The sequence below is a fragment of the Cetorhinus maximus genome, chromosome 9, assembly GCF_964194155.1.
Source record: "Cetorhinus maximus chromosome 9, sCetMax3.hap1.1, whole genome shotgun sequence".
Classification (NCBI taxonomy): Eukaryota; Metazoa; Chordata; class Chondrichthyes; order Lamniformes; family Cetorhinidae; genus Cetorhinus; species Cetorhinus maximus.
In genome coordinates, this window is record NC_135887.1 from 8349489 (window position 1) to 8369754 (window position 20266).

The following is a 20266-nucleotide window of genomic DNA, read 5'->3' on the forward strand; positions in this document are numbered from 1 at the left end:
GTTTCACAAATTTGCACAGGACTGGGAGTTTTTGCCACACTACGTCAAGTCCCAAATATCCACAATCCAACGGAATGGTGGAATGTACCGTGCAGACCCTAAAACACCTGTTGAAGAAGACAAAGGTGGACGGAAGAGACCCCTACCTGGTTCTGCTGGATTTCAGGAATACTCCATTAGAGGGCTTTGGATCATCTCTAGCACATCTCCTGATGGGGAGAAGACTAAGAAATAAGCTTCCAATTGTGCCCCAACTGTTATTTCCACAGTCAGTGAGCTACAGTGTTCAGGACTTGCTCAGACTGAGACAGCAGAAGCAGAAACAGTACTTTGATCGAGGCCCCTGAACTCTGCCTGACCTGAACATGGGAGAGACGGTGAGGGATCTGCAATCCTGCTGTTGTCACAGGAATCACAGGAGAACCAAGGTCTTACATAGTGCAGACTCCAAACGGACAACAGTACCGGAGAAACTGGAAAGATCAGAGAGCACACGTTGGAGCCTGTCTTGATAGAGTTCAGAGACTGCAGATATGCGTTCATGTTAGGAAATGTGTTATCAATAAAGTTAGCTCAGCTACAACGTTGATGGCCTGTGTGTAGCATTAAGAAACTAGAAACAAGACAAAGCTCTATACTTTAATAGTTTTATTATTTCATTTTCCTTGTTTCTAATTCAGATGACTTAAAATTCCCAACGCCATCCCACCAAAACACAAGTTTATTTCCTACCCACTTCAAGTTCCCTCAGGCTAAGAGCATAGACTTGCGTATAGACGTATACCGACACCAGCTCAAGCTGGGCACTCGGGAACCACCTGAGAGAGGCTGGTAAAGGTTTTTCTCTCTCTGCCTTTTGGAGAGTTCCCAGGGTTCCCCTTAGCACCTTGCCAATGGCATCGCTTGCCCTTGAGCTAAGATTTTTGTTTTGGTCCATGGAGCCTCAGTGGTATAGTTTGTCCCACCTGTATATTCCCCTGTTTGGGAACTCTTGTTCCATCTAGGCAGAACAGCAGAACACTTGGATCATTCATTCGCTGCCAGTAAAAATGCCTCCTCGCAACTTGTGCTTCAAATGATGGATGGCTTTGTGTGCAGTGGCTGTTAGGCATAGGACATGTTGCTCCAGTTGAGGAACAGCACCAGTACAGGCACAATGGCTGAATGGCCTCTCTGTGCACTGTAAATTCTATGGTCCTGTGATGTTGAAAGTGCTAAAATGGACCAGCAAATACATTTAATAATATATTCCAAAAAGCTAAATCTACCTGCCTAACTAATGAATATGTATTTAACAGGGAGTACGACAGGGGTAGTGCTACATTGTTAGAATATGACATGAATTGGTATTTATTCATAGTCGTAGTCATTACTAGCTGAATTTTAATTTACCTGATGTTGGTTCTTTGTGGCCTTATTTATACAGATGCCAGGGTACAGACATGCCACCTGCTGTTCAATAAACATTCTCTATTAATTGAGTAAAATAAACATGGTTTAAAGAGGCAATCAATCATTCACCAGGATTGACTGAAATTACTCACGTGCTGTTATGATTAACTACCTTTGGTCATTGTTCAATAGCCAAGTAAACAAAAAGCGGCTACTATGCAATAAATAATTGCACCAACAATGCCCACAAACAGCAACAATACAACTGCCCAGTTACACTGTTTTTGTGTAACATAATTGAGGAACAAATATTGGCCGAGGCATTATTCGAATTTCCTGCTCTTTATCAAATAGAACATACCATAAACAACCTCATGATGCACTAAAGTACTATTGTGGGGTTTAACACAGCATTTGAACTGGAGCTAGAATGGCATAAAATTGGCCAAACTGACATGGGCGCGAGCGAGATTTTACTGATCATTTATCCTACTGTGGTTTTTGGATATTGTGGCGGAAGCCACAGTTGGCAGGACAAGCAGGAAGCATGTGCAAGCTGTTGTCTGAACAGATGACTGGTTGAATGCACTGACCATGGTTTCAAAACTTGTTCTTTGTTTCTTTTGTCAGTTCCCAACTGAAGGGAAAACTGCAACTTCAGGTTCCCGGGAAATGAAGCTGTGACTTCTGGATTCTAGGAAATGAGGCTGTGACCTCAGGTTTCAAAGGAAACGGAAACTAGTTGAAAACAGCCAAAGGCACAGAGCCATAAAAAAAGTTTAGACTGCTCATGGGTGCAGTGCAGTGCAGGCAGGATGTGGAGTGTTGTGTGTAGGAGGTGGAGTGTTGTGTGTAGGAGCTTACAGAAGGAAACCTGAAGGCTGAATCCAGGATTGGGGATAGGAAAGTAAAGTTACTGCCACTGTCAGTTTTATTGAAGGAATGGATTAACTGGACCCAGCCATTTTGGTGAAAACTATGCCCATGGGACTTGGGTTGGTTGGATGTAGCCAAAAGAATCAATGGACATTTCTCTACGCTAACATATATGATAATTGCAGTGGGTTAATTGAAATAATTCAATATTAAGATTGATATTAAAACGTGCATTAACAGCTTTAAAAGTAGACAAGTGTAGTTATGAGAGCTCTTTCTAGGCATGATGGGAAATATAGCCAATACTGTGGGAACCAGCTAAGAATCACAAACCGTAAACCTAATGGCCTTCACAGCTTGGGTAAACAAGGTGTTAACGGGTTAAGGAAACAGGCAGGGTGTCATTAAGACCCAGGCACGAACAAACTCCTGCTGAGGCCAAATGCTGAAACTGTTGAGATAACAGGGAACATCTGCAGAATGAAGTACCCCTACTCTTGAGTAGGTGATGTGTGTGTTAAGGCAATGCCAGTGATGGGGGTTGTAACAAACAGTGTTTTGCTATGTGAGAACCAAGGACTATAAAATTGTGACACCGACTTTGTATCGGGGAGAGATCCTTGGGAAAGGAGCCAAGATGATCTCTCCAGCAAATGCTTGAATAAAACCTTTGCTGACTGGAAACTCACAGACTTGAGCGGGCTCATCTTTTTACCACAACACAATCCAACTCATCAACTGCCATGATGATTGGGTGACCTGGTGGAAGGGAAATTGGTATGGCATGTTGGATGACAGTGCAGGATACCATTAGAGAGGCTCAATATTGCAGGACTTAGTACAGTCACCTACTCCACCATTGTGAGAGCTGAAAGGGTATTCTAAATTGCCATAGAATATAACCACAGTAACAGCAAGATTAGTCCCTTGATCCATCTAGCCTGTTTAGCCACAATATTTGTTGGGTGCATTTCTAATGCTCCCGAATCCTATTTGTTGACAAACTCGTTCAGTTTCTTCTGTGAAGCCCATTAAGGTATCTTGTTCTATCACTGTTGGTAATCTGTTCCACATACTTACCATCTGTTTTAGTTAAAGAAAATAATTTGTCATGCTCTCTAAGGGCATGTACAATGATAGAAATTATAGCAAGCCTGTTGTGTCATTCACACAGTCAGAAAGGCAGGAGGGGTGGGGAGTTGTGGGGAGTGATTTAGTCACACCGACAGGTGCAAGTCTATGATTGTGGACGTTTCTTTTTTGTTCTTTTATGGGATCTGAGCGTCCCTGGCAAGGTTAGCATAGCTCACATTCCATAACGGAATAAAAAAAACATTCACAATCCTAAAGCTGCACCTGTGGTGGTCAGAGCTCAAAGTAAAGGAGAATAGGGCTGAACGAAAAATTGGTTTTAGTAAAAGGCCATTTTCGTGCAATCTTTTCAAACGTTCCTCCACTTGTATTGTGTCAGTATCATATTTTCAAAACATGAATTCCTTTGAAAACAGTGGTTCTCATGCCCTTTCCCGAGCTGCAGCTTCAAACAAGTTCCCCATATGGGGCACAAGAGAGGAGCAAACACAGGGCAACTTACCATATTACTGAAGGAGGAAACAACATGAGAACTGAGGCCACTGCCACAGTGAGGATGGGACAATTGAATGTTTTTTTATTATTAGTCTTATCTCTAACTGCCTTTTAAATGGGTGTAAAAATATCTCATTGTACTCTTAGTAGTGGAGCCAGGAGCTCTAGTGTCCTGGCCAACAGTCATCTCCACCAAAGCCACTAGCTCATCTGGTCACCCATCCATCTCATTTGCTGATGGTCACATCTCGATGTGTGTACATTGATGGCTGCACGTGCCTATTTAACAACAGTGGTTATGCTTCAAAAGTCATTACTAGGCTATGAAGTGCTTTGGGACATTGGGAAGACCTGAAAGGCTCTGTATCAGTGCAAATCTATTTGTTTTCATCTGTCTTATTAGTGGATTAACAGATTCCAATTCACCAGCCATTATGAATAATGCAGACTCAAAGAACATAGCAAACACATGCTGTGAACTTACATAAAAGATGCAATGCTTGTTGAATTCTTTGATTACAGGACTCGTTAATACTTTTTTATTGAACTGTATCCACTTCACTAGCAAATTCTGCATTTTTTGTCTGTGAGATAAACTGAAAGCATCAGTGCCAAAAATGGAGATTAATCTATACTGCGGGCATTTAATTCAAGGTGAAATATACACTTTGTATAAAAAGGTTAATCATTAACTTCATTATTCCAAATGCTTTAATGTAGGGAATATTCTAACTTTGAAAGGAAGCACCTTTAATGCAGTGTATTTGTTTTTACCCTTCATTAAAAAAAATTATGGATATCAAGTAGACTTTTTAAAAGTGACGATTCATTTTGGTGCAGTAAACTCAGTCAATTTGTTTCCACAAAATAAAGTGTCCAGTGGTTGAAAAGCAGCTAGACAGCAAAACACAAAAATAAGAAAAATGGAGCTAAACTCCTTCGGAAACGTTTCCTATTCTTATGATGCATTTAATGCATTTGGAGAAAACAGCTAAAGTGAATATTCAGCGTGGATAAAAGCAAAAAACTGCGGATGCTGGAAATCCAAAACAAAAATAAAAATACCTGGTAAAACTCAGCAGGTCTGACAGCATCTGCGGAGAGGAACACAGTTAACGTTTTGAGTCCGTATGACTCTTCATTTGTTGATGAAGAGTCATACGGACTCGAAACGTTAACTGTGTTCCTCTCTGCAGATGCTGTCAGACCTGCTGAGTTTTACCAGGTATTTTTATTTTTGTTTTGAATATTCAGCGTGTTGTTTATTGAAGTTTGGGTAAGAATTGGGGATTAATTGAGGATTGACTGAGTAAACCCTTAGGGGGATAAAAAACTCTAAACACAGGGCACCTGTGGGATGTAAAAGAAAATGAACTTGCATTCATACAGCACATTGCATGACCTCAGGATGTCCCAAAGCGCTTTACAGTCAATTAAGTACCTTTGAAGGATAGGAAACATGACAGCCAATTTTCTCACAGCAAACTCCCATAAACAGCAATATGATAATTGCCACAGAATCTGTCTTTTCACTGAGGTTGATTGAAGGATAATATTCGTCAGGACACCAGAGAGAGCTTCCCTGCTCTTCTTTAAAACAGTGACATGGAGTTTTTTTACATCCACCTGAGAGGACAGACGGGGCTTTGGCCTATTGGTGCATCTGAAAGAAAGCACCTCCAACACTCCCTCATTCGTACGCTGCAATATCAAACAGATCAGCAGCTCCCAAACTGTGGGTCACAACCCCCAATGGGGTCCCGAGCTCCTTCTCCTCTGAAGCAGCAATGGTGATTATGGAGAGGAGATGACCCAGTCGGGAGGCACTGCTGGGACAGCCCTCGACCCACTGGATCAATTCTACCAAAGAGAACAGGGCGGAGCGTGGGCCCAAAGTGCTCTTTAGCTCCGGAAAACACTTTTAGCGGCAAGGTCAAGTGGGCCGGGGATGTTTGTGGGCCAACTTGGTGTTGACCCTGAGCGTGACCAGCGTGTGGGAGAAACCGGCAGGTAATGCAGACGAGTTGAGAAGGTGAACGACGGCTTCAATCTTTACTATATTTCTGCTCCTGCCTGCCTGTTGTACAGGCTTCTTAACCTGGCTCAGGCTACACAGGCACCGGCAACTTGACCCAAAGCGGGGGAAGGGGAGATGGGGCTGATGAGTGAGTGAATGAATGGGGTGAGGGGCTGGTTGTTGGGAAGAGGGGCTGCTAAGTGAGTAAGTGGTGGGGGGGTTGGGGGTGGAATTGGGAAAGGGGCTGGTGTGTGTATGTGAGGGGGAGGAGTTTTAGGAAGGTGTGGGTGTGATTACAATGTGTGATTACAATGTGTGTGTGGGGGTGAAGGGAAGGGAGAAATCACTGAGTCTGCTTTCACCGGGGAATATGGAGAGCTTGGCTGAATCCTACAACAGTACATAATATAGTAATATTTTTACAAATATTCTAAAATAAGATATTCATATTTATATGATGTACTATTATAATAGTAATATGCAAACTTCAATAATTATATACTGGATATTACAATATACTGCTTTATTGCTGTTTTGTTTTTGCTGGCATCTGGGGTCACATTAATTTTCAAGTGTTAAAAAGGGCTCACATTGGAAAATAGTTTGGGAAGCACGGGCTGAGAATGTGTGCTCGGTCTTTGGAGTAGGGCTTGAACACACAATCTACGGACTCAGAGACACGTCCCATAATTAAGTCCACGATCAGCCCAGAAGTGCCTGATAAGGACAATGCCTTCCTGAGATCTAATAAAGCTGTTAAGATATTGCAAAGCACCAGCATTTCCTTCTGGTTCAGGGTTTAGATCTGGCGAATGTTGGGGCGGTTTTGGTGAGGAGAGGTGCTCCAACTTGCGCAATGAAAAATCAGCAATTCAGTCAAGCTTTGTCTCAGAAGAGCGCATTATGGATCATTATAGGCAACAGCATCTCATTAGCACTCAGTATGCCTGCAAATTGCCAAGTGATGGACGCTTTCCATTTGAAAAATGCTAATCATTGGAGTTGATTTTAGCACGCAGTGCTTCAGAATTTAGCAATTTGTGAAACATGGTTGTTTGACAGAACAGTATATTCCCAGATAACATGAACAAAACTGTAATATCCTACTTACGTCTCATCATCACAGTGCTGAGTTTATAATTAACTCCATTATATGCCATTTGCTTTGCTTTCTGCTCTGTTTCCTACCCCATTTTGTGTCCATCTCACTGCCCAGAAGGGAAAAACAGTAAAAACTGGGAAATAGGAGTTACTGGTCCAAATTGTTCTTGTATACCTTAAAATGGAATACCAGTAAAAACTGGGAAATAAGAGTTACTAGTCCAAACTTTTTTTTCCTTTGGGTAGTGAGTCCTGAGTTTTTTTTGTTATATATATCCTGCATTACAACCAGGACAACACACCAAAAGTACTTAATTAGCTGTAAAGCACTTTGGGGTATCTGGAAATCACGAAAGGTTTTATATAACTGTTAGGTTTTCTTTATTTGTTTTGTGCAGTGTTGCCTTCTATCCACTAGTGTTCACTGGCACGGATAGCGAATGTTATATCATACATTAAGAAAGTGTTGCAAACATAAATAACTGGACAAAGGGACAGTTGCTATCTTCCTTTTAATGTTAAATGAACTCTGTATCTCACTGTGAAAAAGACTTGTTGGATTACAAACCTACACCAAGGATTTTGTTTTAACAACTTTCTCTCCTCATTCTTTTCTGAAGGTGTTGATTTCTGATGGGGTAAAATTCCATGAGTGCAGGTCACAATCGAGTGGATTATGGCCACGTGGGAAGTCTGGCAGCTTTAGTTACATTGGCTGGTGTTGGGCCAGAGGAGTGGGCCACATTTGGGGGCTCCCTGGGCCCATCGCAGGCACTTCCTGTAAGATCATTCTGCCCACCACCCCCCTCCCCACTTTAACACTCCACCCTGGCCTCTTGAACTCAGCACCCCCACCTGCCTCACTCACCCCCTCATCGAGACTCCCGACCCCAGACTTACCTGTCAGTCTGGGCTCCTCAGCACTGGGGACTGCTTGTAATCCAAGCAGTGACAACTGCTCCCAACTGGTGCTACTGGGACTTTGAGATGCCAATCATCCAGGACTTCCTCCTGAGAAAGGGGCGGAAAATTGCTGCAGGGTAGCGGTGGGAATCATGGGTAGGCCCTGCCCCCGAATTTTTATCCGGGGTGGGGGAGACTACGGCACCCTGTAAAATTTAGATGTATGCTGTGGATTATTATTCTAAATCTCTGGATTACTGGTATAGCAACATAACTACTACTACACCATCATATCTCCTACAGAATCAAGTTGGATAAATGTTTATTTCCCTAACATGAGGACCGTAGGGATTTTTGTAATATTACTGTCAGCCACAGGGGCTGAGATCAGACATAATACAAACAGAAAATGCTGAAAATGCTCAGTAGGTCATCGACAGACCCGAAACGTTAATTCCGTTTCTCTCTCCACCTGCTTGCCTGACCTGCTGGGCATTTCCAGCACTTTCTGTTTTTATTTCAGATTTTCAGCATATGCAGCATTTTGCTTTTATGCTAGTGTCGAGATCAACTAACTCAGGAATTAAACCTAAGGACTCTTGGTCTTAATGGTGTAGTTGTTCATTGCCCTTTATCATGTCAGACTTTATGGGTGCCTTAGTTCTATCACCAACACAGACATGGAAGATCATTAACCCAGTAACCCTTTTTCTTCATTTTGAATCATTAAACACAATATTGACCCCCGGAGATTGGCTCATCAGAGTCTAAATGGACTCACTGATCTTGGAATCGTAGATCTGAGGTTCCCTGGAAATGAGTTACAAAGTTGCACTCTAAAATCATGGTTCCAATATTGTCTTAAACCATGATGACAGAGATTGAGACTGCCTACCACACATCCATACCATCTCTTGTCTCCATCCCTACCTCATCCCACCTGCTGCTGAAACCCTGAACCATGCCTTTCTCACCTCCAAACTCATCCATAACCTTATAGTTAATCCAAACACTGCCACCCTAACCCTGACCCATCACTTCTCTGCTTCCTGGCCTACATTGCCTCCGGATTTCCCAATTCCTTCAATTTATAATTACCATCCTCATGTCCAAATCCTTCCTTAATCTTGCCCCTCCCTATCTCCAACTCCTTGTAGCCTGAAACGCTCTGCGAACTCTGTGTTCCTCCTACTCTGACCTCTCGTCCTTCAACAACTCCCTCATTGACCCCACCATTTGCTACCACGCCTTCAGCCTTCTAAGCTCCAAACTCTGGAATTTCCTCCCTAATTCTCTCTGTTTTTCTAACTCTTGTTCTCCTTTCATATCTTCCTTAAAACATATCTCCTTCACCAAGCTTTCAGTCACTTCATCCAATATCTCTTTCTTTTGATTAGTGTCAAATTTTCTCCAATTATATAGAAGGACAGAAATAGGCTATTCGGCTTAACGAGTCTGCGCTGGTATTTATGCTCTAACTTTGCTGCATTTCAGCCTTACTCCATTTTGCTGCATGTCAGCCTTTCAGCACATCTTTCTAGTCCTTTTCTGTCATGTCCTTATCTAGCTTCCTTGCGAAAGCATCCAAGCTATTTGTCTCACTTTTTGCGGTGGTGAGTTCCACTCTAAGTAAAGGAGAGGATGAGAACGGTGTGGCCTGACCAGGGTCCTATCTGAGTTTAATATAAATTTGTTCCTTTTGAATTCCATACCCTTAGAAATAAATCCCAGTGCTTTTGAAGCACTTTTAATTGCTTTGCGAACCTGCGGTGTTCCTTTTAGTAATTTGTTCACTTGTATCCCTACATCCCTTTGCTCTTCTATCCCATTCAGTTTCTTATTTTCTAAGGTATAGATAATGTTTGCATTTTCCCTACAAAAGTTCACCGCCTCACATTTATCAATTTATCACTTAACTGCTGAGTGTGCAAGTTTTCTAATGTCTTCTTGTTTTATGTTGCATTCATCCTCAGTCTATAGCACCCAGTTCGTAGCATCTGTAAATTCTGGTGTTGAGTCGAAATCCAAATTGTTAATGTGAATTATGAGTAATATTGGTTCCAGCATGATGTTTGTGGAATAACCTGCTCTACTTTGTATCATTACCCTTTACCTCAACTTTCTGCTTTCTTTTTTAACCAATTTGTTGACCATGAAGCAACTTGACTCCACATACCCAAACCTCTGCCATGAGATTACCATGCACATTCTTACTGAAGGCCTTTTAGTTGCTGTGTAGCAACTAGGGATGTTTTCCTATGTCAAAGGCACTATGTAAATGCAAGTTGGTGCTGCTGCTTATAAACCTAATCCCAAACCTGAGGTTAGATTTAACCTGTCTGCCTACTTGAATCTGAGATTTCAGCTTCGGTGTGTTTCGTTGTAGGAAGAACATGGCATTTCAGTTTGTTACGTCTACTTAAGGGGATCAGGGTCCTTGTTATGCATTTGCCGTGTTAAGACCACAGCAGGATACAGGAAATTACATCATATTTATTAGCAATCGCAGACAACGAAAGAGGCTTTTAGCTTACTTCTGTGTTTTTGTGGTGAGTTCCATGGGGCGTCCAATATCTCGGCTTCCCAGCTCAAAGTTCGAGTTGAAATACTCCTCTGGAGTAATAGATGTTGGGTTTGTATTGCTGAATGTCTGAGTAATGAATGCCTGGATCACAAAATGATATGACCTAATTACAGCAGTTCTAAAATACGTTACAAAGGGTTGGGTTTAACAGCAGTGAAACAGCAATTCATTATAACTCAGTCTTGTTGAATCAATCCGAAGTACAATCAGATCATAATATAGGGCCACTGATTTGCAGTTTCCATGGGAAAATGAGAGAATCGGAGATGTTACCCACTGAAACAGTGAAATCCCGAGTCCCAGGTGAAACAGAATGTGACTTATTTGGTCACTGTAAGCCAGTGGTCCTCAGTGTAAATAGACAGAGACACAGAACATGACTTGCAAAACTCCAGTGAAAATCCTTGAAACCCCTGTAATAGAAACAAAATCAATCACTGTGACCAAGTGGGCCTTCATATAGTCTAATACAAACTGGAGTGCGGGCAGATTTTTGAGAGCCTGAGGGCTCGACTCATTTGCTAATCCATTGGCACTGCTTTCTATAAATGGTTACATTTTCATTGGCCAGTCAAAGTTTGGTGAATTGGGCACCTGATCAGGGTTAGTGAGTTGAATTTTAACAGGGGTTTTCCCAATAGCCCAGCATAGATGTGGTGGATGGTCAGCAAAAATCTTGGAGAAGCAGCACACGTGGCTGCTTATGCTGCTTATTGGGGATTTCCACTGAAGGTCTGATTGGGAGAACCTCCAATCCTTTCTCTTCTTTAATCATCCTTGTCCTGGTTATGAATTGCATTCAGTTCTTAAATACTGGGCATGGCAAAGTGCAAACCCAAACTCAGCACCACTTAATCACTAACAAAAACAGAATTACCTGGAAAAACTCAGCAGGTCTGGCAGCATCGGTGGAGAAGAAAAGAGTTGACGTTTCGAGTCCAACATGACCCTTCAACAGCGATCCTTTTGTCCGTGACATCTTTTGATTATCTGCTCCTATCGCTGCTTGCTTGTCCCTACAACCACCCCCACCCTCAACTTCTCTCCCCCCACCCCCCACCTTAAACCAGCTTATATTTCACCCCTTTCCTAACTATACTTCAGTTCTGTTGAAGGGTCATGTTGGATTCGAAACGTCAACTCTTTTCTTCTCCACCGATGCTGCCAGACCTGCTGAGTTTTTCCAGGTAATTCTGTTTTTGTTTTGGATTTCCAGCATCCGCAGTAGCTTTTTGTTTTTACCACTTAATCACTACTTGATTTAGCTCATCTTCTTCCCTGCTCTTTCAAACTTGGATAGTGTTCTGCACTTCATTGAGGTTTCTCATTTTAAAACAAAACAGTTTTTCCAGCATTTGTGTTTCACTGGGAATGACAGATTAAGAAGCACTTTGACGCAATATACTTCTGAAACACCGTAAGCTTGAAAAAAAAAGTCAATTTATAGTATCCTGTGACAGAGAGCAGACTTGAACTGAGTTAATATCACGTGATCTATAAACTATAACAAAGTTCTGACTGAGGTAACAGAACAAAATTTCCAATACAAACCCCATTGTGTGGTCCAACATGTTGCTCTGCAATGCCCAGGAAGGACTGGAGAGGCGTTTTACTGCCTGCAAAAGACAAGTGGTGCTTTTTCACTACAGTGTTAGTTCTAAGGTAAGTGTGTTTACAATGATTGATCTCTTCATTAAAGATGTAAACCTGCTGAGTTAGAACTGTTTGAATTTAATTCATTTTTTTGAGAGGCAAGACTCCTAATGAGATTGCCTTCCTTAAAAAATAACAAAAATGATCAATGAGGAATTCCTTTTCTACTTTATTCGGAATGAAGCTATCATGGAGAAATGTGTGCAGAACATTTTGATCTATTGCCTTAAGTCTTCAGCTTTTGGTTCTGTTAATTAAGCTATCACATTCAACTTAGTTTTTCCGGTGTATGAGCTATTCATTTTATCATCATCCCCGCCTCAACCTGGTGAATAGTTTTGTCACCAATTTCCACTACCTGTGCTCTGAGTACAATGACTTGAACTGCACATGATCCCAGTCACAGACTGATTACTGTGCAGCATATTCATGATGAGCTTCAAGGTCGGTCCAATTGACTAGTCATTAAATATGAATTTATGCTGATTCACACTGATTGCTCTATGGAATTATTAAGTGTCAAATCGCTTCATTTTTACACTGCTAATATTTTTTTCAGAAGTAATGTCACTTTTTAATGTCTCCTTTCACTCAGTTTATAGATGAAAGTTCTTTAGCTTGAATGAGTTTAACTGATAGAAGCCACCCTCTGCCAAATATTGCATCTGGCTAGAGATGACATCAGTGGAAACCTCTTCAGTCCCAGGGATCAAGGTTACAGTTACAATATCTATCTTAGATTTACAAGTACAGACCCGACTGCTTATAATCCCCAAACTTGTCAATCACTAACTGGACCATAAAGCAATTCTGTGCAAAATGCATTACATTAAGGATTGAAAGTGTGAATTGGGAATGGTAATGATTTCAGCTGCACATATTTGAATTGTATTTCTTTTAATGATTAGTTGAACCACAGTGATGTCACGCATGAGGGAGTCAAGACTGACTGATGTGGGGTTAGAAGGCAGGGAAAAATTGGATAAAAGCGAAATACTCTGAAGAAGAGTATTTTGGAGCTTTGAAGAAGAGTCATATGGACTCAAAACAAAAGCAAAATACTCTGAAGAAGAGTATTTTGGAGCTTTGAAGAAGAGTCATATGGACTCGAAACAAAAGCAAAATACTCTGAAGAAGACTCAAAACATTAACTCAGTTTCTCTCTCCACAGATGCTGCCAGATCTGCTGAGTTTTTCCAGCATTTTCTGTTTTTCTTGAGGAAAAATTGGACCAGGGTGAGCACATGTAATTTGCTTCCCATTTTAAAAGTCATGCATTCTGTCCATAGAACTAAATAATCCCTTCATTTTATCATAATTATAGTTAAATATCAAAATGTGTTGCAATTTGAAAAGCAGTGATGGGTCAAGCAAAAGGGTTTCTTTGCAATGGAGCCTAAGGAATACAAAACTAAAGATCTACTGGTTGGAGGGTATCATTACGTGGTAAGTTTACATTTTCCATTATAGAAGTTGACATGGACACCTAGGATGGAAGAAGGTAACATAAAAAGTGACAAAGTAGCATGAGGATGTAAGGTTTTGTAGACACTGAATTTTTAACAGGTTTATAGTTATGACCAGGTAGAGCAGGAACGCTTTGTTTTAAAATGTATTTATCTATTTTTTATTATGTTGGGAGTATGCACTCCCATTCAGAATAAAATATATTTTTCCCATCTGTAAAGGGCACCATCATCAAGAGTATCTAACCAGATATTCCTGCTTTTAAAGAGTAGTGTATTATCAGTGGGCTAAATTTCTTCACCCCCGCCCCCTCGCCCCCCACCTCCAATTTTTTTTCTACCTCTCTTGAAGGTTCTTAGTTCAGCTGTGGTATGGCTGTATCAGTGCAAGCCTGCTCTGTTAACCCCTGAAGTAATCGTTCTTCATCAATAAGGGGAGCAGTTCTGTTGACATATAAATACACACACATGCACACGCACATACACACACCTTCCTAGCAGGTATCGCTGATGTAAGAATCCAGGCTGATGTTTACTTTCACTAATTGAGGTCAAATGTCACTCCGCCCCGCTGCCACCATGGCTGGGATTTTCCAGCCCACCATGATGGGAACCCCCGTGGGGGATGCGCCGGCCAGGCCAAAAGTCCATTGACCTTCGGTGGGACCAGACGATCCCGGAAGGAGGGCGGGGCCGGAAGATCCACTGAGATCAGGAATTGAATCTCAGACCTTTGTGGTTTTTGTGGCTCAGTTCTAAACTGCAAATTATATTTACCAACTGGAATGTGCGAGAGCTTTCCAGGATGACTTCTCTTCTGTAAATGCCTCCCTTGTTATGAAGAAGCGTCTGGCCTTTGTTAGGTGCATGAGGTGTTTTTAAAAACTTAAGCAGTTCTTTTAGCTGCTGAATTTAAGCTGGGAGACCAATGTGTAATATGGCAGCCTTTCCACCCAGGAGAACTCTGAATATGTTGAAATTCATTGTAAAGTTCTACGCCTGGAATTTCCACAGGATTTCCCCAGCTAGAGGTCAGAAGAGTGACCTGAGAACACGTTAATGGCTATAAACGGCTGCACATGCTTTGTCTCCAAGGCTTTTGCCAACCCTCTGCTGAAAATATGGCAAAAGATTTGAAGAACCCCATGGAAATTCTCCCCTTTATGTTGTATTCCAATTTTACTCATACTGGCAAAATTATTGCCAATTGGTTCTGTATACTTGCCACTCTTCTGCAGACTAATCTGATTGCTTACATTCCATTTAAATGCAATTTCAGACATACCAATGAACCCTATATGGTTGCCTTCAATATCAACAGCACCATTGCAGAGTGTACTGCAGTATAAATGTCCTTTGTCTTCTTAAGCCAGAGACAGTGATACTATCCTGAAATGGGATTTCAATCTTTGATGAAAGCTGTTGATGGTAGAACACCTAAACGGTGTGCTCCAATAGCATCTAACATTAGGTTCCCATATTGTGACTGTTCAAAGCCCCACAGGCCAACAGTGCACATTTAGCATTGCTAGCCTATATGGACCTCTCCGCAGCACCAGGGATGGTCCTGGTCAGGCTAGTAAAGTCTCCAGATTTGTATACACACCACAGTATTGAAGTAGCATTTGCAATGTAATGATAAATTTTAGCACAGCAGAGATCAAAACACGTTAGTGAACCATTCCCAATGAAAGATATTCAGTAATATAAAACAACATAAACACCAAAGTTGTAATTTTGTGGTCTGTGATGAGCAGCAATGGCACTGAGGGACATTGTTAAATTATAATCAGCCTACTTTTCCTTTGTTCCATAGTTCTTCCCTCCCATTTTCATTCAAAACCCATTGAGACAATGGCGTCTTTTACTGAAACTTAGTTCTTAGGCTGCCAACAGCTTCAGGGAACTCCAGGTCCCCCAGGTTATCAATTTTTCATATAGCTCAACGAAATGCTATGGAAGTACAAAGGAAACTCCATTATCCACCAGATGGAGTGGATTATGGAAATTGGTGAATAATTGAGAGTCTCCAAATCTGATCTTCTAACAGCACAGCAATACCCTAGGCACAGGAATGAAGAGAAGCACGATACAATTAACAATAAGTGTACTTTGATTCGGTAACAAAAGGAGATGAAATACAAGCAACAAAAGGGGCAGGGTAACCTGGTGACATCTTACATAAGGCTTTTGTCCTGTGAAATAACCAGCGGATAATTGGCATGAAAAGCTAATCGGAATATGGATAATGGAGGTTCCACTGTAATAAGCTTACTCAGAGGTCACTAAAATGAACACTTTGAAATTTAAGCAAATATAAAAACACTTTACTTCTGATCTTCTGGCTGCTCGATGGGGTAACTCGTTGGTGGACCAACAGAGTGGACGCTGGTGAAACAGGTTTGTGTCGTCGGTGCCCTAGAGGTTGAAACAATTTAAAAAAAACACAATCTGGGGTTGAGAAATGCAAATGGGTGGTGTAGCACCAGCTCTTTGCCCCCAGATAGCAAACCCTAACAACATCAGCATGTAAAACAATTATGGTGTTGACTTTGAGAAAGCCCAGAGCTGTCACGCCTGCCTCAATCGCAGCATTACACTAAAAAACTATTTCCATTGCAAATATTTAGTTTTTGAGTTGGAAATCATTTTGCCCTGACATTAGATCTCTGTTAAACCATTCAAATTGAGTGCCTAGCTTCACCCACCTCACCAGTCCACCTCTAGGGAGCCCAAATAACACATTATTAAGAGGCTTACCACCCCTTATCTCACATGATCACCCAGAAGCCTGTCTTTCTAGTCAGATTGCTTTGCAACTCCATATTAAATACCACAACTAATTAACTTCAAAATGGACATGCTTACATTAGAGTCTTTATAAGCCTTTTATTTTAAAGAAACTCATTTACAATATTTGTACCGCAGTTAATTAAATTATTGCGAAAGCAAGTGAATCTAAATTAAATCTTTAGCTGTGTGTTCTTTGTCTAGTGAAGATAACTGGCACGTGTTGGGTTGAAAGCGCTCAGTATTCCCAATAATGAACATGTAAATATTTTAATCTTTAATATTATTCTACAGTAAGATAAAGCCGTAATTTTCTGCATTCTTCCAGGAGATGAATCAACTGGTATTACTATTGGATCAGTCATGTGATGCCACACATGTTTAGCCCCCTAAACCATTAGTTTCTTTTTTAAGCTCCTATGTATTTCATGATTCACCTACCATCTCACTGTGGTTTGCTTTTTAGCACTGCAGAAAGGTGTCATGACTAGGCTAGCCATCAATACCTCAAGGCTTTGCCATTTTGTTATCTTAAGGTAGTCTCCAGACGTAGGTAATATAATGTTGCCAGTATAATGCCTGCTTGACATTTTGAGTTTTAACCTTTTGGTTTATAATCTCATCAAAGCCTCCCAATTGGATTGTAGCTTTCAAAGCCCTTGTCAAGCACCTAATCATCATATATTTAATGCAGTGCCTGCCATGTGAAATCTGTACCCTGAGAATAAATAGGCAGTGATATAATATACAGGACCTGCATTGGAGCCAGTATGAAATTCATCTTGTGTCGATTATATTTTTACTGGAGTGAGAACCATGTATTCAACAACAGGGTGTGAATATGGGGAGAGAAGCTTTCCGAGATTAACACTATCCCCCCCACCCCCCCACCCCACTCTGCCACCCCCAACAGATGTTCCACAGACAGAAGATATTGGGTATATTTAAAGTTATTGATTTATTAACTCTTTTCAAAACTAACGTTTACCTCCCCACTTACTGCTCAGCTTTAGAGACTACCCCTGCTCCTGGCACATTTGCAGTTACTATTGTCTATAAGGAATAGAATGCTTCAGCCTCTTTTCATTGTTCCTTTCTTCCCAGTGCCGGTGTTAATGAGCTGTCACTGCTCTACCTGTTTACACATGCTCAACGCAGGCCCAGTAATGCACTCCTTTACTTACCTTTACTTTTACTCTTGTTCTGGTCCGATAGGTGCTCTGTTCTTGTCCTAGTAACTAGTTCCACATTTGAAGCTCCATAAACCTATGAGGATGCATGAGAGGGATTTTTATTTTGCAAGAAAACCATTGAGTTACATAGAAAGTACACTGAAATGGGCCACCGAATCCAACTTGTACCTGCCAGCATTTATTCTGCACATGGGCATCCTCTCACCCTACTCCTTATGCCCTATCACATTTACTTCTGTTACTTTCTCCCTCACACGTCTATCTACTTTCCCCTTAAATACTCTGGTTATATTTGCCTCAATTACCCCTTGGGGTAGCCCATTCCCCATTTCTTACCACTCGTTGGATAAAGAGTTTCTCCTGAATTCCCTTTTGGATGTATTAATGACTGTATTGAGCTCTGTCTAGTTTTGGATATCCCCACAAGTGGAATCATCTTCTCTGCACCAATACTATCAAACGCTTTCATTATCTTAAAGACCTCTATCAAGTTTCTGCTCAGCCTTCTATTTTTAGAGAAAAGAATACCAGCTTGTTCAGGCTTTGCTGACAAGTGCATCCTCTCAGTTCTGGTATCATCTTTGTGTATCTTGTTTGTAACTTCTCCAGTGCCTCTATGTCATTTTTATAATATGGAGACCAGAATTGTGCATAGTACTCAAAAGAGTGTACTAACCAAGGTCCAATGCAAGTTTCATATAACTTCTCTATTTTTCAATTTTAATCCTCTAGAAATAAAATCCAGTGCTTGCTTTGCTTTCTTCTACCATAGAACCATCGAACACTACAGCACAGAAAACAGGCCATTCGGCCCTTCTAGTCTGTGCCGAAATATTATTCCACTAGTCCCATTGACCTGCACCTAGTCCATAACCCTCCAGACCTCTCCCATGCATGTATCTATCCAATTTATTCTTAAAACTTAAGAGTGAGCCCGCATTTACCACGTCAGATGGTAGCTCGTTCCACACTCTCGCCACTCTCTGAGTGAAGAAGTTCCCCCTAATGTTCCCCCTAAACCTTTCCCCTTTCACCCTAAAGCCATGTCCTCTCGTGTTTATCTCTCCTAATCTAAGTGGAAAGAGCCTACTCGCATTTACTCTGTCTATACCCCTCATAATTTTGTAAACTTCTATCAAATCTCCCCTCATTCTTCTACGCTCCAAGGAATAAAGTCCTAACCTGTTTAATCTTTCCCTTTAACTCAACATCTTAAGACCGGGCAACATCCTAGTAAATCTTCTCTGCACTCTCTCAATCTTACTGATATCCTTCCTGTAGTTAGGTGACCAGAACTGCACACAATACTCCAAAGTTGACCTCACCAATGTCTTATACAACCTCACCATAACATCCCAACTCCTATACTCAATACTTTGATTTATGAAGGCCAGTATGCCAAAAGCTTTCTTTACAACCTTGTCTACCTGTGACGCCACTTTCAGGGAATTATGTGTCTGAACTCCCAGATCCCTTTGTTCCTCCGCACTCCTCAGTGCCCTACCATGTATGATCGTATTAACCTGTGTTGCTTTTTCTAGTGGTTTGTGTATCTGTACCCCTTGATTCTTTTGCTCCAATATCCTCTTTAGACTCTTTTTTAAAATTATCCATTCACAGGATGTGGGTGTCATTGGCAAGGCCAGTATTTATTTCCCCTTCCTAATTGCCCTTGAGGAGGCTGTGGATTTTGAACTCACGGGCAGAATTTTTCACCCTCCATATGGGCGTCCGCCGGACCCGAACGGAAGTGAAATAGCGCGCGATGATGTCGGGCGAGCATCCCGATGTCATCACGCACTCTCGCGATCTTTCGGTCAGCAAACGCGCTGCTGCCTCTCTTATTAATTAGAGTTCCCGGTTATGAACGACACTGATCCCTGTGGAACACCACTTTCTACCTTTTACCAGCCGGAGTACTGTAGCTACCCCTTAACTTTTACTCTCTGTTTTCTGTTTTGTAGCCAACCTGCTATCTGTTCCCTGATTCCCCATGCTTTGGCCTTAGTTATGGTTCTACTATACGGTACCCTGCATGTGATCTTGCCTAAAACAATAAGTATAAAGCATGGTACCAAAATATTTAATCATAGTATCCCTGAAATTAACACAGAAAATTAGAAATTCCATTAATGATATTATCAATACTTGTTTTTTAACCAAAACTACTTGAAAAAACAAAAAGTCAGAAATAAAACTATTAGATATGTAGAGTTAGCTCTTAGAAAGTTGTTGTGCCAATTAAGTCCTTCACAAAGCGGCTGTACAAATGATCAAGTTGAGATCCATAGAGATAAACTGAAGGCGATGATCATCAAATAATATACTTGACACAATATCTTCTGTGCTACTTAGGCTGAGAAGGAAGGGTAGGTGGGGACATGAGGGTGGATAAATGTTCTAAATTTTTCCTTGATTGACCTTTGAAGTTAGGCAGGACGTCCTCCCGGGAGATTAAATAGGTGCATGACAGGATAGGTTTTATCTGGCTAATGAAGCAACAAGTCTAATGAGCAGAAAGTCCTTTTCTTGCACCATACTTTTTTGTGTCCTTGTAAGCTTGTAACGTGCGTAGGGTTGCTAGCTGTGATTAAATGTATTCCTGGAGGTTTCATCACATGACTTGTCCCCACACTCCAGCCGTTATCACAGAACTTTAACGGCACAGAAAGAGGCCATTTGGCCCATTGTGTCTGCACCAGAG

General features: G+C 41.3%; 1 protein-coding gene across 2 annotated transcripts in view; it reads right to left on the reverse strand.

Annotated features, from left to right (window-relative positions):
- ankrd13b (ankyrin repeat domain 13B) overlaps positions 1–20266 on the reverse strand; it is a 352153-nt gene that overhangs the window by 40190 nt on the left and 291697 nt on the right. Inside the window, exons 8-11 of one of the 2 annotated variants that reach the window (XM_078548005.1) lie at positions 17554–17635; positions 15911–15997; positions 12012–12076; positions 10411–10541 (exon numbers count right to left, since the gene is read on the reverse strand). In XM_078548005.1, the coding sequence (XP_078404131.1) occupies positions 10411–10541; positions 12012–12076; positions 15911–15997; positions 17554–17635 (365 nt within the window). The remainder of the gene's footprint in view (positions 1–10410; positions 10542–12011; positions 12077–15910; positions 15998–17553; positions 17636–20266) is intronic. The other variant, XM_078548006.1, reaches the window with a different exon arrangement.